General features: G+C 42.3%; 1 protein-coding gene across 1 annotated transcript in view; it reads left to right on the plus strand.

The window, feature by feature from the left end:
• trappc12 (trafficking protein particle complex subunit 12) overlaps positions 1 to 16,122 on the plus strand; it is a 37,795-nt gene that overhangs the window by 12,098 nt on the left and 9,575 nt on the right. The window contains exons 4-7 of the mRNA XM_053336287.1: positions 9,183 to 9,296; positions 11,556 to 11,694; positions 15,473 to 15,585; positions 15,882 to 15,954. Of these exons, the coding sequence (XP_053192262.1) occupies positions 9,183 to 9,296; positions 11,556 to 11,694; positions 15,473 to 15,585; positions 15,882 to 15,954 (439 nt within the window). The remainder of the gene's footprint in view (positions 1 to 9,182; positions 9,297 to 11,555; positions 11,695 to 15,472; positions 15,586 to 15,881; positions 15,955 to 16,122) is intronic.

A 16,122-nucleotide genomic window follows, 5' to 3' on the forward strand; every position in this document is an offset into this window, starting at 1 on the left:
AATCTGACAAACACGTCTACGTCAAACAGTGATGGGCCAGAGGGAAGAAAGTAGGGGGGCTTTGAACTTCTCTCTTAAGCTCTCTATCATTTTTCACACAATTACCTCCATCATTTTTGGACAAACGATTGCAACGTAATAAATACCTTCGAGGAGAGACTGTTCAACATGTGTGCATGGGTTATTCCCATTTGTGATATTATTATGAATCACCTCTCTTTATAGTAGCAGTCTTTTCACCCAATGTTTAATTGTGACCATTCGAAACATGTATGTCTTCAGACATGTTGAGACCGCACACTGTATGAACTCGTTTGTGTCAAGGAAACCCCCAACATTTAACCTTTAACCTCAATTGTCTGGTGGCTAATTATTTCTTGCCCTAATCACTTCATTGTTCACCATATTCCCTCAGCAATTAGGTTTGTAAGAACAATGTCATCATAACTGAGAGAGCTGATGGCCAATGAATAACCTCCCCAAGTCAGTCAGTCATCAACTTCAGCTCTTGCAGTAATGGGAAAACTTACTGTGTGCTTGTGCTATACTTTAGGAGTCATTGGATGTGAATTAAGACAGTGACAGAACTTATCTTGAACACTGTCTTCAGCAGCACTCTCAGAGGAGAAGGGAAGGGAAATGGGACACACTGTTATTGTTGACAACCACACCATCAAAAGCTATCCAGTTGCCCACTAGTCACTCAGTGGTTGATATTACCCAGAGGAGCCTCACTTAGAATTTGGAAGCTGCGTTGAACCATCTCAGGGAGTGTGTTGAGTTCTCTTAAAGTCGTGAGCCACTGCAGTGTCTCCACATAATATATATATTACGCCAGTCTGTGTCTCAACGTCTCTCGGTGATACTTTTTTGAAGAGTCCAGCAATTGCCTGTGGGAGGCAAAATGGCTGCTGTGTGAAGTTCATATCTGCACAGTAGCCAAGCAGGCTGTCCTCCAACTGGAGGGCGGTGTTGTGCGTCCCCTGTTTCAAGTGTCTGTACACCCAACTACAGAGGCATCAAAGTAAAGTTAGCCACTCTTACAATGACTGGCATGCACTTTTAGCATATTTCTTCTTTTTTTTTTCCCACACCCCTCTGTGTAATCCAAAATGCTGGAGCTTAATTGAAGTTGCAGGGGAGCTCTATGTTAACCAAAGCTGGGTGGAGGAAGCCTTTTTAAGTCTGATTCGCCTGGAGGCTTCGGGTCTTGCGAGAGAACAAGTGGGCGTTCGTTTGTTCATCAAGCTTTGTTATTCAGGTTTTTTTTTTTTTTTTTAAACTCACCAAAGGAAAAGGCACACTGAACTTGTGATCTTCAACACAATTAAGAAGACTCACCCCTTTTAAACTTTCGACGAGACTAATTATGTAGATGTGTTCGTGGGTGTGGGTGAGAGAGATAGAGGACGAAATGCGTACACATTTTTGTTGCATTTGTCTGGGTGGGTGTGAGCGTGTGGGAGTCTGTGTGAAGCATTGTAACACTATCGAAGTCACACTTGTTAATTACAATCAATAAAGTTGTCTTTTGTGATGCCAGACGTGCTCTGAGACACTGAATTACCTGCTGTGTGTCTATATCTGTCGTTTGAGTGAAGATTCATTGTTCGCTCTCTTTGTTGCTCATTTAAATGTCGACACACTAAAATTCTGCTACCCTGCCTTCCAGCATTAAAAAAAAAAAAAAAAAAAAAGCAACACGGGTAAGGTTTAGCATTTATGTGAAGCATGACCTCATGGCTATGTAGTGTATGACGACACGTTGAAGGTGGGGAAATGGACCACAGGAACAACTGACCAGAGCTGACTATTCATAAGCAGCTACTGTCGAGCTCTCACTATTTCTGCTGGATAGGTACAGTACCTGTGCTCTAGCTTGGCTAATGTTTGTTCAACAAGAGTGTGTACATCTCTGAGGAGTTCCAGTACATAGTTGTAGCCATGCTGTTTATAGTAGTCAGTTTTGTCATCATTAAATATTGTGAAGGGCCCATGTGTTGTGTATACTGTCACAGAAGAGAAATAAATCTCTTGTGAAAGCATCTTGACGAAATACTTGCTTGCTTATTTTGTTTCTTACTTAGAGTTGGTAGATGACATGATATCAGTCCATTAAATATAAGGTTTCAGCCAGTTGCCCAAACAGCTAACTTAAGGTGACAAGTAACAGTTGTCCAAGAAATAGTCTGGCAAATAACTTTTTTCTATGGTCGGTGGATTTTGTAATGTGGACAGAGCCAGATTAGCTGCTTTCCCGTTTCCACTCTTGATGCTTCACCAACTTAACCAGCTGGAAACATTCACTTCATATTTACGGCACAATTATGATAGTGGTATCGAATAGATCTAGTCTATTGGCAAGAAAGCAAATAAGTTTATTTCCCAGAATGTCAAACTATTCATTTAAAGATGCCCTCTTGATATGTATTAAGACATATAAAAACATACTCTTGAATAATAATGTGTTTCTGATATGATTTTTCCACAAAAATAGTCTACTTCATCTCCCCAAAATATTGTAAATATTGTTCATATCAGAAGTTAAACTGGTGGACAGAAGATGTCTCTTACTGCCCTGTGAAGTCCATTCTCAGTGTATGTGCGCTGGAGGCTTCATGTTTCCACATTACACTTGTTTTACTTGAATATTGGACTAGGACTGGCTTATGAACTAGTTGTGATGACACAAATAATGCACATAAATCCATCCCTTAAAAAACAGATTTTAGAGAGTACAGGGAAAATTTCAACCTTTTAGCAAGAGATTTTTTTTTATAAAACAGCCTTCCAGTGTCACACTCTGCAAATACATCATTCTGCACAGTGAAGCACAAATATTCAACTGCAGCAACAAGAAAAAAAACATTTTTTTGAGTGGAGGGGGTGTTGAACTGTACCACATTATATTTCGAGCCAGGCTGAATTAGCTATGAACCAGTTTTCCAATCCAAGGTTCACAGCTCTGGTAATGTAACAGCACAAAAGCCACTCAAAACTGACAAATAACGAATGGAAAACATTGATTACTAAAACTGAAGGCTTTATGTCACAGATCAACTTTCCAGCCATACTCAAAATCTTATGCCACCCAGTGTGAATAATAAAAATGAGAGAAGATCACACCATTAGCACTGCTTTTATAATGACTTTTCCCCTTGATGACATATCTTAATACAATCGACCTGGTACATACAAACATCCATTAGGTAGTCCATTAGTCAGACTCTCTTTCTAGGTAAATATTACTCCTGCCACATATGCTTAACTTAATGGCTATTATCTTTTTTTTCCAGTCTGAGATGTGTAATGAATAGAAGTTTACTGCTACAAAAAAATGTTGGATGTAGTTTCTCTTTGTGGAAATTGTGAGCTGCTTCAGAAGCTTTTGGATTTGAGTACTTTCCTGGGGAGACATCTTCAGCACAGTACTGTCACCCTGTGGGGTCACATCTGAGTTCTTCCCGGTTTTTTCTTCCTCTCTTCTTTTGTCTAGTGTCTCTGTTGTTCCAGGAACAAAGGTAGGTATACTCCCCACTGTCCTCAAAAACCAGAAACAGAGAATAAAAGAAAACAGCTCTTCCCCACTATCTTTCTGGAAATATGCCTACATACACAATGGCATATGTGTAGGCAGATGGTAAAGAAGATGGTGCCCCAAACAACGGGTGCCTACGCTCTTTCTCCCCAAAACTTTGTGAAATCCATCATGTTATGTATATTTCTTAGCTTTCTTTACAAAAATGATCACATATCACGTAAAAAACGTACATAACTCACCATTTTTGAGAGGTTTTTTTTTACCGCAACTCAGACCACTTCAAAGCAATGCAAGCACGAAGATAGAGAAGGGTGCTTATCTGTATCTGGATCAACCCTGCCGGTAATGCGACATCAGTCTCTGGGCCATCCAGTCAGAGGACACTTCGGATGACGTTGACAAGGAGATACTCTGACGTAGCTCTAACGACAAAGTCATTTTATTTGTGGCAGCAGTGTTTGGTTACCCGCAGTTTCTATTAGAATTGTCTTTAACCACCACCGCAGTCAAAGTCTTCCCTAACCAGAAGCCATGGGTGGATCCATCCTTCCACGAGGCTGTTAACACGCACGCCACTTCCTACAACACAAGGCTGATGACCAAAGACGTGGAGGATACAAGGCGGCTTCCTACAACCTACGTAAGACAGTGAAGGAAGCCAAGGGAATGTACAGAGAAAAGAAGGAATCCCAGTTTCAACAGTTGGACACCAAACGTCTGTGGCAGAGCATGCAGACTGCTACGGATTATAAAAAGAAACCTCTCCCCACGGCACACGTTGACGTCTCCCTGGCAGATGAGCTTAATTAATTTTATGCTCATTTTGAGGCTAATCCCACCATCACTAGCCCCCCCAAACAGCATGAAATGGTGATCCTGCCAGGAAGGTAAGTGCACTCTCTATCAGAAAGCATGACATGAGGACAGTATTTAAAGGAGTAAATCCCAGGAAGGCATGCAGCCCAGGCAGCATCCCAGGGCATGTCATAAGATCCTGGCCTGACCAGCACGCTCCAGTTTTCACCATCATATTCATCCTCTCCCTTACAAAAGCCTTCATCCCCACCTGCCTCAAACCTTTTACTCTCATCCCTGGTCCATAAACCTCTGCAACACATCACTTAACAACTACCTGCCAGTATCATTGACCCGTAACCTGTTCATGACCCAGCTCGCTTGACCCACTACAGTCTGCCTACCAGTCGAACCAATCCACAGGTGATGCCATCCCACGTCATGCACTGTGCCCTCTCCCACCTGGACCAAAGGGGGTGGGAACTACATATGCATGCTCTTCATAGATTAGAGTTAGGCACCCCTCCATCTGCAGCTGAGTTTAAGACTTCCTGACAGGAGGGTCTGAGGTGATGAGAGTAGGAAATACATCATCCTCCTCAATCACCCTTAGGACCGAAGACCCTCAGGGCTTCATCCTCAACCTGTGCCGTACTCCCTGTGTACCAGTGACTGTGTGGCCACCAGCAGCTCCAACAGGCTGGTAAAGTTTGCTGACAACACAGAGGTGGAGAACCTGACCTCATGGAGTCAGACAACATCATCTTACTGTTGGAAATACAAAGGAATGGTTGTAGACTTTTGCAGGATGCAGATCATGGATTACAGCCCCATCACCATCAGTGGGACTCCAGTGTAAGGAGCTTCAGATACCTTGATGTCCACGTCACAGAGGACCTCTCATTTACCAATCTCACAGACAGTATAACAGTGAAGGTACAGCGGCAGTGCCTCAACTTCCTGCGCTGCCTGGCCAGGTTCAGGCACTCCCCACAGTTGCTTAGGACATGGACAACATCAAGAGCCTTCTGGCTGGGAACATTACGCCATGGTTTGGCAAAGCCACTTAGCAGGCTACTCTGTACAGCCATGTGTGTCACATAGTGCCCCTTACCTGCCCCACAGGACATTCACGAACAGCAGTGTAAAACCAGGGCAAGGAAGAGCTTCTTCCCCCGAGCGGTCCAGATGCTAAATGAGGATGCTGCTCAGTGACTGTAACACCCAGTCACCTCAAACACCTGGTAGACAAACAGTAGTTCTCTTTTGCACAGATGTATTTAGTATTTGTTGTTGGAAACACATTTCACTGCCATTATCCTGATAATGTGTATGTGACAATAAATCTTTAACTTGAACACACTTCTTTAACCAAGCCTCTGTAGTCAATTCCTCATTTAACATCACTGGCAATAATGCCTGCTCATTTGATTTTGGGGGATCTGATTATGCATTATTGCGGAGTCATTTGCGCTGAGCTAAATTATTCATCCCCATCAAGCTATTGTTTCTCTTTTTTTTCTTCCCATTGCTGTTAATTGAAATCAGTCAAACGTGGAGAGTGACAGCGTTTGGTTTGTATGCTTAATGGCATTTATGGCAAGCAGTCCTTAAACACTTTGCATGTTCTTGTGTGAGCGAGAAATACATTTACGTCAACTTTTCAAGCCTATAATAATGTAATGTGTATATTTTGGTCCTATTCGTGTTAGCAAATGTGTGGATAATTCTTTCCTGCTGTATTTAAAATTGCTAACAAAGCACCACTAACCTCAGTGACCAAAACAATGTATTATCTGCTTGACTATAAAATGGGCTAAAATGACAAAGATTTTCTACCTAGTGGGTCATTGATCTGTTGCATGTCATCCCCCTCTCTATCTCCCCACATTTCCTGTCTGCCTCTTCAATGGGGCTGCAGGTAATAATTACTAAAGACTAACGATTATGGATTAATCTGTTAATTATTTTCTAGATTAATAGATTAGATGTCCATAAAATGACATAGACTCCTCTTATTAGCAATAGAGAGACGGGAGAGAGGCGGGGGTGTGACATGCAGCAACGGTCCTCCGGCCGGAATTTGAACCGGGTCCGCTGCGTATGTGGCATGTGCTCATAACCACTCGACCACCTGCGCCCCCTGTAAGGTCTTCTTTTGTCCTAACAATCACACATCCCAAAAATATTAAGTTTACTGTCATAGAGGACTAAAAAAGCAGAAAATATTCATATTTAAGAAGCTGGAGCCATAGAGTTTTACCTTTTTTCCGGCAGCTAAATTGGACGATACCATTTCTGTGGAAAAAACATTACCAGAGTAAGTCTGACCTGGTGAAATTAAAAAGATGGAATAGAAAGTTCAATCAATGTAATGTATTCTGATGGTTGAAGACAAGACCTCGTAGATTTCTAAATGTAAGATTAGCATCTTGAACACAGCCCATCTTATGATTGTTCTTCATCAGTGAGGTCAGAGCTCTGGTTCAACCGTTTGAGATGTCAGCAGAGCAGGGAGACATCAGTCATTATCTCTCTCTCAAGAAACGTTAACGGCCTCGCGCTAACCTTTTAATGGAGACCGAAGTCGTGGCTTTCAGGTCACAGAAGATCACCTATCAAACCACAAATCCTGCCTGCCGTCCACTAAAATCACAGCTCCTCCATTATGCCTGTGATCTTTGCTTTGGTTCAAGGCCTTAAATCATAGCCTAGTAGGAGATAATATCAGACCATAAAGCTACGTGTAGCAGTGACGCTGCATCATTACATAACTCCTGAGCTGAAGTTGACGTTTTTCAGCTTGGTGGGGGTGAACACTGTAGCTCCTCGTGGTGCCTCTCTGCAGCTCTCTTGGCCCTCAGCCCCCTTCTCCTCATCTCCTGTTCTTCACTCTGCTACCCACTGCTTTTTCCTTTTTTCCTCTTCCAATTCAGTGTTTCAGTTTTTTTCTTCGACTTTTGCTCTCTTTCAGTACATGTGGGCCAGATTTCCTCCATCCCTATCCTGCTTAACCTCTGTTAAAACTCCTTATCCCTCTGTGCCCTGTTTTAATACTGTGTGTGTGTGTGTGTATGTGTGTGTGTGTGTGTGTGTGTGTGTGTGTGTGTGTGTGTGTGTGTGTAGGAATGCAGCTACTGTGCACTACTGCTGGCTGTTCTCATTTCCCCTACTCACCCCATCTCCCAGTTGCACACAGACACCTAGAAACACACACACACACTCACACCTGTCTTCTTATGCCCTGTGGCAGGGCAGCGGTGTACTGTAGCGTACTGTACGATATGTGTGTGTGAGTGACTGCAGCTGCTTTTGGCCATCCTGGCTGCCTCCTCGTTTTCAGCTTCATTTCCCCCCCTAATGAAGATTCAGAGGCAGCGCAGCTACTGGCACCGGGCAGGAGCAGGAGGGGAGGGATGAGGGAAGGAGCAATAGAGGAGGAAGCAATGACAGCGGGGAAAACGAAGGTAGGCAGAAATGAGAGTTGGAATAGAGGGAGGGAGGAAAAGGAAAGGGAAAGGAGGAGAAGGAGAAGGAGGCAACAGCAAGATGGAGGCAGGGTTGGAAGGAGAGGAGACTGTGGGAGAATTCACGAGGAGGAGAGATGGGCAGCAAAGCAGGGGAAGAGAAAACAGTCTGAGGAAGAAGGGAAGGAAAGGATGATGAGTTTTTGTGATACAGATGAATAGAAAGAAGGTAGTCCTCTTTCCTCTCTGCTAATTAGCTCCCTGGCTGTGATGAATGGCACAGCACTTAGGACCCAATCGGCAAGCTGACCTTGTCATGTGTGTTGATGGGGTGGGGTGACTCTACACCCCCCCTCCCACCTCTGTCCTCCTCTTACCTATTGTACCACCTCCTGTGGAAGCAGATGCCGCTAATATCCTAGTGTGTGTGTGTGTGTGTGTGTGTGTGTGTGTGTGTGTGTGTGTGTGTGTGTGTGTGTGTGTGTGTGTGTACTTTGTCCTCCAGTCTCAATGGCTGACAGTTCTACACACCATTGTTAACGCTTCAGTTGTGCTTCTACATACAAACACACCTGGCTCATTGAGCGTCATTTGTTTTGCAGCATTAGACCTTAGACCATTACCATCAATCTGGAATTGACACTATCAGGAATTATAAGTAATATGATTGAACATCCCTTTATTTTGTATCTAGGCTGTGCCAGATATTAACTCTGTAAATGTAAGGCCTAAAAAGGTCCTTGGCTCTGTTTTTTTGTTCCAATACCTTCTGTGTTGTTGTTTTACCCATTGCAGATAAGCAGCTTGACATTTGATTTCATTTGGTATTAAAAAACTAATTGAAGAATATTTCCAGTCTTTGTTTTTGTCTTTCCACTTCATTGATTTGACTGTCATGAAATCCATTCAGTAGTTGTCCAGATATTTCACTAAAGCCAACCATTTCAACATAATAGGAAAAAAATCATGTCATCACCAATGTGTGTTGGTGGCAATGAAAAGTCAAGTGATTCTCAGAAACCATGAGGATTCATTCTCTGAGTGTCTTGGAGATCTGTGCAAAATATCATGGCAATCCATCCAATATTTGTAATGTCAGCTTCATGGTGGCACTTGAGGAAAAGTCAGAGGATCACTAAAGTAATAAGGATTCTTCCTCTGGGGACCATGATTGTCTGCAGATTCTAGCATGACTAAAATGATCCTCATGAAACTGTTAAAATTCAAACTTGATGATTAATAGTGATCCATTTTTAGCAATGTTTCCAGTGTGTTTGTGAGTAAAATAAGTGGAACCACATTGATATGTTTCATCGAGTCAATGATGTTGGCGTGTGTGTTTCACATCCTGTATGTTGTGTCTCTTCTCCCCCCTGCAGAGCACTAAGAACTGGCGGGCTGCAGTGGATCTGACAGGCCGACTGCTGACAGCTCATGGTCAGGGATATGGAAAAGCTGGCCAGCCAACCTCCCACACCACCGACTCACTGCAGGTAGCACGCCAGTGACTTTCTCTCTGAATCCATATATTCATCTGTCTGTCTATCTCTGTGTTACTGTGGGTGTTGGACTGGGATGAAGCCAGGCCATTTATATTTTGCACTTAATTTGTTTAGAGATAGACCTAAAAATGTGCTTATACTTGAATAATAATGTAATGAAATTCTCTTCTCTCTCTAATACTGTATGACCATTTCCATTTGGTTTACAAACTGATGATATCTTTGAATTTCACTTTGAGAGGATAGATGGAGAATTGGTCTTCTTCTATAATACATCTGTACAGAAGGTTAGACAGGGCATCTATAAGAAGACACACAGTTTTCATTGCTTTTATACATTTAGTCAGTGTTGATGCAAGCCCAGTTTCAGTTCCTGTGCTGCTCTATCCAGAAGATGGATTGCTGCATAAGCTCATTAAGAAGCCCACCCCCGTGGTTGCTTCTCTGCATAAGATTTGAGATGAATCAACTACGAATTAACCATCTAAGCAGTTTTAAAGTCCAGGTTTTAAGGCTGTGTCTTTAATATGTTTTGTGGGTATTTTTTCTTAATTTTCCCTAAACTGGACAGTCCAGACTTTAGCCGTAAAGCAAAACAGATGTATCATCTCATTCCAAAGCAGTATGCATCAGAAGAAAAAAACAAAAACAACTGCTGGGCAGCTCTGTTAACCTTTTACCACCCACTGTTCCACCCACAGGATGCAATCAGCAGGTGGAACTGTCACAGACTGTAAGCGCTATGAAAAGTTATAGGCACACAAACTAAGAATGCAACATTTTCCCTTTATTACCAATAAATCTGCACATTATTTTATCAATTAACTGATTAATAATTTGGTTTATTATATGTTAAAAATACTAGAAAAATGTTCACATTTATAATTAACTAATCGTTTCAGCTCTAATATGTTATTTATGTATTAATAGATTAAACTGTTTTAAAAAAGAATGTCCTGTTGTATAAATAATCCAGGTAATGAAAGGCAGAATATAACTAAACACTGTAAGAATATGCTGCACTGCAGTCTGGCAGTGTGGGTGAGAAGTGTGATTTGTCCAAATTCATTGCAAGCTGCTAACAATCAATTAGAAATAATAAGTTATCTTACAGATCGCAGTGAAGTTTCATCACCCACATATACATTTATATCAGCTCCCCTTTTTCCTCCAAAGTCTTCTCACTCTAACTTCTTTATAAAGATGTTCATCCGTCAAAACACTGAACTCTGCTAAGCTGTATCATCACTTCTAGCTATGCAGCCCATTTCTGACATCCGAGAGTCTGTTAACAGCAAGAGGCAGCGTAGTCGTGCTACAAAATAACGACAGGGGTCCAGAGAACAGTTTCTCTGGGGGTTCACATGCTGTTCAGGAGCTTCTGGATCCTTCCATGCTGTTGTCTCATTGGCATAGTCCATCCTTGATGAGAACAGATCAGGATACTGCTGCATGTGTCTTGGATTTTGTCCATATGTATATGGCTGTGTGCTGTTAAAAGTGCTTGAGAGTTTGCACAACATGGTCCTGTAGCAGCCTGTGAACTGTAGATGTAAAGAAGGCCAACACAACAGTACAGCATGCTCCATTGTCAGATTTGGGTGAATGGTTAAAACATTTGCTGTAACTCTACGCTGCAGTAACTTATTGTGTTCAGTGAAAAGCACAACAAAGCCTAGTGGCTGATTTCTATAGTGGTCTCCCAATGTACAACAAACAACACAAATAGTCAGACCAGATTAACTCAGAGGACCATCAGCTAGCACAGGAACAGTATAGAGAACAGTACATGGACATGGTGATGCATGGAAATAACAGATATATTACTCTGCTTATACATTAGTTAACAAGAAATTGCAACAGAGAAATGCCAAAATGACAAAGATACATCTCTATTTTGTTGTATTTTTGTTGTTTCTTGATAGTTATACGTATATTATTATTTCCAGTGATTTTGTTTAATTCATTTTACCAGTAACTGAAACATCTCTACTCAGTATGTCTTGGTCAGAAGTCTTTAATAGCCAAATTTTAGGGAAACTTATGTTAAAAATGTTGATGTTCATATGTCCAGAAATGTGTATTAGACAATGTAGCATAAGATTTATCAAAACAGAAGTGACCAAAAGTCTGTTGCTAGTGGAAATTGGAGGATTTGCATGATGTACCTCTCTGTGAATAAGAACCTATTAGATTCATGTTTTATACATTTTACAAATAGAAGGATGTGTACTTGTGTGTGTTTTCCAGCTCTGGTTTGTGCGGCTGGCCCTCCTCACCAAGCTGAACCTCTTCCAAAATGCTGAGCTGGAGATTGAGCCCTTTGGCAACTTGGATCAACCAGACCTCTACTATGAGTACTACCCCACTGTTTACCCTGGGAGGAGAGGTATATACACACATACACAGCTCGTATAAAGCCATACCATCCTCCATCCTCTAGGGTAATTATTATATTACCTTTATGGCCGAGAAGCACTTTAGATGTGGAGCCCTAAGACTTTTATATAGATACTCTTGCATGGTTAAATCATACATCATTTCATATCATTTTTTCATGTTTCATGTCCAAAAGCTGTTATATGAATTCTCTTGGAAGGCTGGCTCTAGGGTTGAAAAGCATTCATGATTGTGCTGAAAGGCTTCTCTTAAACTCATATCTGTGAGTTTTGAATGCATTACTAGCCCAGTCTCCGAAAGGATTTTGCATTTTACCCACGTTTTTTTTTTTTTTTTTTTGTAGGATGCACAAGCATACCACCACTGTCCTATTAAATATTCAAAGGAAAGTTTCTGCCAGGAGCTTGATATTAGACTGTATCGTTGAGAAGCTCCAACAACTCTACTTGTCTCCAGCAGTTCTTTGGTTTTGTTTTTCCTCTTTTTACACTGCATGAATTGCTCTCTAATGTATTCCCATTACTTTGGATCTGCTTCGCCCCTCGGGCTACCACAGTGAAGGCAGTAGCAGAGACACAGCTGCACACACACATACACACCAAAAAAAAAAGCAGACTTGAAGCTACACCGCACAGCCTTCTAAAGAGAGCACCGATTGACTTTCCACTGCTCAATATTAAACGCTTTGTGCCCTGCTAGGTGCTTGCAGACAAACTGGCACGAGCTTTGTAGCCTGGCATCAGAAGTCGAATTTTTCTGCGGCCCAACGCTCGCATCGACTATCTATTACCCATGATCGCACTCTTAGAACGCCTTAAGAGACGGCTGCCCATGTATCACTCTCCAAAGAATTAGGATCGACTGAGTGCTCGAGAAGGAATCAATGTTTGTCAGTTATTAATTTGTTTGCCAAATGAAAAGTTGAGTCCAATTTCGACTCAGAAATATTAAGACCTGAATGCCTGAATAGTAGCATTCAGCCATGTCCTTTTTAAAGCTGTATGTGTACACTTAAATTTCAGTCTAGATTCCTTTCATGTATGAATCAATATATTACCAGAGAGAAAGGGAGATGTGCTAGTCTTCTCAGGTCAAGCAAAATGTGCTTGTGGTCAAGAACTACCCTTCCCAGCTTCTTTGAAAAGGATCCTTGTTTTTTTCCTCTTCTGGATGAAAGAGTATCAACCTCTGCACTAAAAAACCCAAAGAAAACCACAGTCGACTGGTTATATGTCAGCCAAACAAAAAGATGGATATGCTGACAAGACTGGGAAAATAAATTAATATGCTGAGGCAGGCGAGTAAGCAGAAAGCAAGGGATCTCCAAATCTTAGTTAGTGGTCAAATGTCTGAAACTGAATATACTGTATTTCCTCAAATAATTGCCTGGTCCTTTATTTACCTCTAGGCCTTTATTAGAAGCTTATAATAGAGAGAGCCAACTTAATGCAACAAAAGAACACCAACATTTCATCTATTAATTTTCACTTTCTTTACATTTAGTTCAGGGCCTTCTTTACACTTTTGCATATGTCACTCATGTCACATATGTACTTGTATGTGTATTTTCTGCCTAAAACAGTCAAATTTTAAGATACTACGCTTGAAAAATATCCAAGTTTGCCTTAACATTTGTACTATATATGTACTCACATCCTCCAAAATTCACAGAAATCATGAGCTACGTTAGCATGCAAGCTAACCATCAAAACGTTAGCTAGTTAAGAACATGCAAACTCCAAAAACAAGAGATGTTTGGTCTATTGACTCTTTGAAAATGTCTTCTTTTGTTGGTTAATGGTTTAGATTTGCATATCAATCTTTACTAAAGTTGAACTCAACCATTACATTTATTTAACATTACAAGGGACTTTGCTGATCATGACAGTTGCACTGAAATGAGGTAATATTGCTCAAGAATTTCACCTTCACAAAGTTTGCTCTGACTGCACCCTGAAACTATTGACATGCTCTTACACATACACGTGAGTACTTGTGTTGGTTGGTAGAGTATGAGATGCAACAAAATAGGGACCAGCACATTAAAACATTACTCCATAGCGGTCAAACACTCCACAGGGTACCTTTTTGGATATGTTTTTCCAAGGGATTCACAGTGTTGCGCTTCCATGGGTTGTTTTCCCCCCTCAGTTCCAAAGTTGGTACGACTCTTCTAACAGACACTGTAAAGGCATTAAAAGTTTTAATTTTAAGCTGATGAAACTTGCTGACACCCTTAGAGAAACAGAATGAAGAATGAAGCCACAAGAGAGCCATGTTCGGTCAGCAGAAAGATAAAATGATGTAACAGAGTAGGCTCTAGCCCCCGTCCATCACCGATAGCTGACAGTTATCAACCACTTAGGCCCCTACCGTTGTAACATCATGGTTTTAAAGCCCCCCCTCCCTTTATTGTCTGTACATCTTTTGCAGGAATAATATTAATAAATCACTCCTATTGGCTTTTTACTCACAAACAGTAACATAACGAGTGTAGTTGTGGTCAACTAAAGTAAAACGTTGTTTCCACTTCTCTCCTCTGCTCCGCTCCATGTGTGTGGGTGGCTTGGTGAAACAGAGAGTAGAGAAGAGGAGAGAAACTAGCATGATCGTAAATTACAGCAAAACACAGTAGAGATTCTCACATGGAGATATGAATTGAGTGCACATGAATTAGGTAAATAACATACAGACAGAGTTATTTACCTTTAATTCTATATAAGTGGCGCCTTTTGCAAGGGCACCCAACCATTGGGACCTCCCTCCTCTTTTCGTTTTTGCTGTCAATTATGGTGGTGCTAGTTTCTCTCACCTGCTCTTTGTGTTTCGCTGAGAGAAGGGTGGGGTTCAGCCCCTCCACACACATGGAGCGGAGCAGAGGAGAGACAGATAGTGGTGGAGTCAGTGAACCAGGTTAAATGAAGATGGACAGGCCCCCCCCCCCCACCCCCCCAACAAGGATATCATTGTCCATTGTGACATTTCATTGTGGGCATCATCATCATCATCATCACATGCTGTTCATCGTCATTTGCAATTCAGTAGACATTGCCCAACCCTATAAAAGAGGGCAGTAATACAGACACTGGGGTAAATGGGGGAAGAAAGCAGTGTGTGTTTTGTTCTGTAGATGGGTAGATAGGAAGCACAAGCAGATAGATGAGAGAGATAGAAATTGAGATACGCAGACGGGTAGAAGCAGCAGCCAAAGATGGACCAGTGAGCTGAGCTTCAGATCTGATGACAATATCAAAGAGACCCTGATCAAAGCCCGGGGACTCACCTGAATACAGGCTCTTCCTCAGGGATATGTGTGTGCATGCGCGTGTGTGTGTGTGTGAGAGAGAGAGAGAGAGACAGACAGTGTGAATGATGTAGAGGCTGAGAGAGACAGAGGGATGAGGCAGAGAGATGAGTGATGGAGCTGTGCAGCACACACAGAGAGAGAGAGAGAGAGATGAGAGGGTTTAATAAGCAGCCATACGTAGCTCAATGCCATCTGTAGGTTCCTGCCTCCAGGGCTGTGTGCAGTCTGTGTGTGGGTGGATGGGTTTATATTCTCATCTAGCGCTCTGTGTCTTTCTGTCTCTCTCCGCCTTCCCTTTTTTTTTTTTTTGTCTTCTCCCTCTCTCCTGTTATGTCCTCATCCCACCCTGTGTCTTACCCCCCCCCCCTTTCCCTCACACATTCTCTCCCTCCATCTCTTGTTTTCTTCTCATCTTACCTCCCTCTCTCCCTCCCTCCCTTCTTCTCTCCCTTCCTAACAGGCTCCATGGTGCCGTTCTCCATGCGGCTGCTGCATGCCGAGCTTCCCCAGTACCTGGCCAAGCCCCAGGAGGCTCTGGACCGCCTGCACAATCTCAAAACTGTCTGCCTCGCCGTTAGTACACACACACACACGCACACACACACAGCCCCTGGATGAACATAAAGATATGCATACTCTGTAGTATTCACACAATAAAACTACACACCCACAGAAAAGCACATTAGCCATACAAATCCTTGAGCCCACCTGTGTAAACAGCCAAATATGGTTGGATTTTTGCGTTATTGAATATGCAGATTCTAATACAAACATAAAAAGCCTTTAGTGCTGGCAGTGAAACAACTTCCCCCTTTGAAGTTTGATTTTTTTTCCTACACCCCCCCCTATTCCCCCCTCCCCGGTAACAGATTCTCGAGAACTTGGAGAAAGGCTTGGCTGAGGATGGCAGCATGATCACCCTAACACAGGAGAACAGGCAAGGTAAGCACACACACGCCCACGCGCACAGACTTTTGGCTACAGACCTGGCCTCAGTCCCAGACTGCATCACACTGTGGGAGGAGAGTGAGGTCATGGGCCCCAGTGGGTAACACACACACACACACACACACACACACACACACACACACACACACACACACACACACA

Source organism: Scomber japonicus, chromosome 16 (assembly GCF_027409825.1).
Source record: "Scomber japonicus isolate fScoJap1 chromosome 16, fScoJap1.pri, whole genome shotgun sequence".
Taxonomy (NCBI): Eukaryota; Metazoa; Chordata; class Actinopteri; order Scombriformes; family Scombridae; genus Scomber; species Scomber japonicus.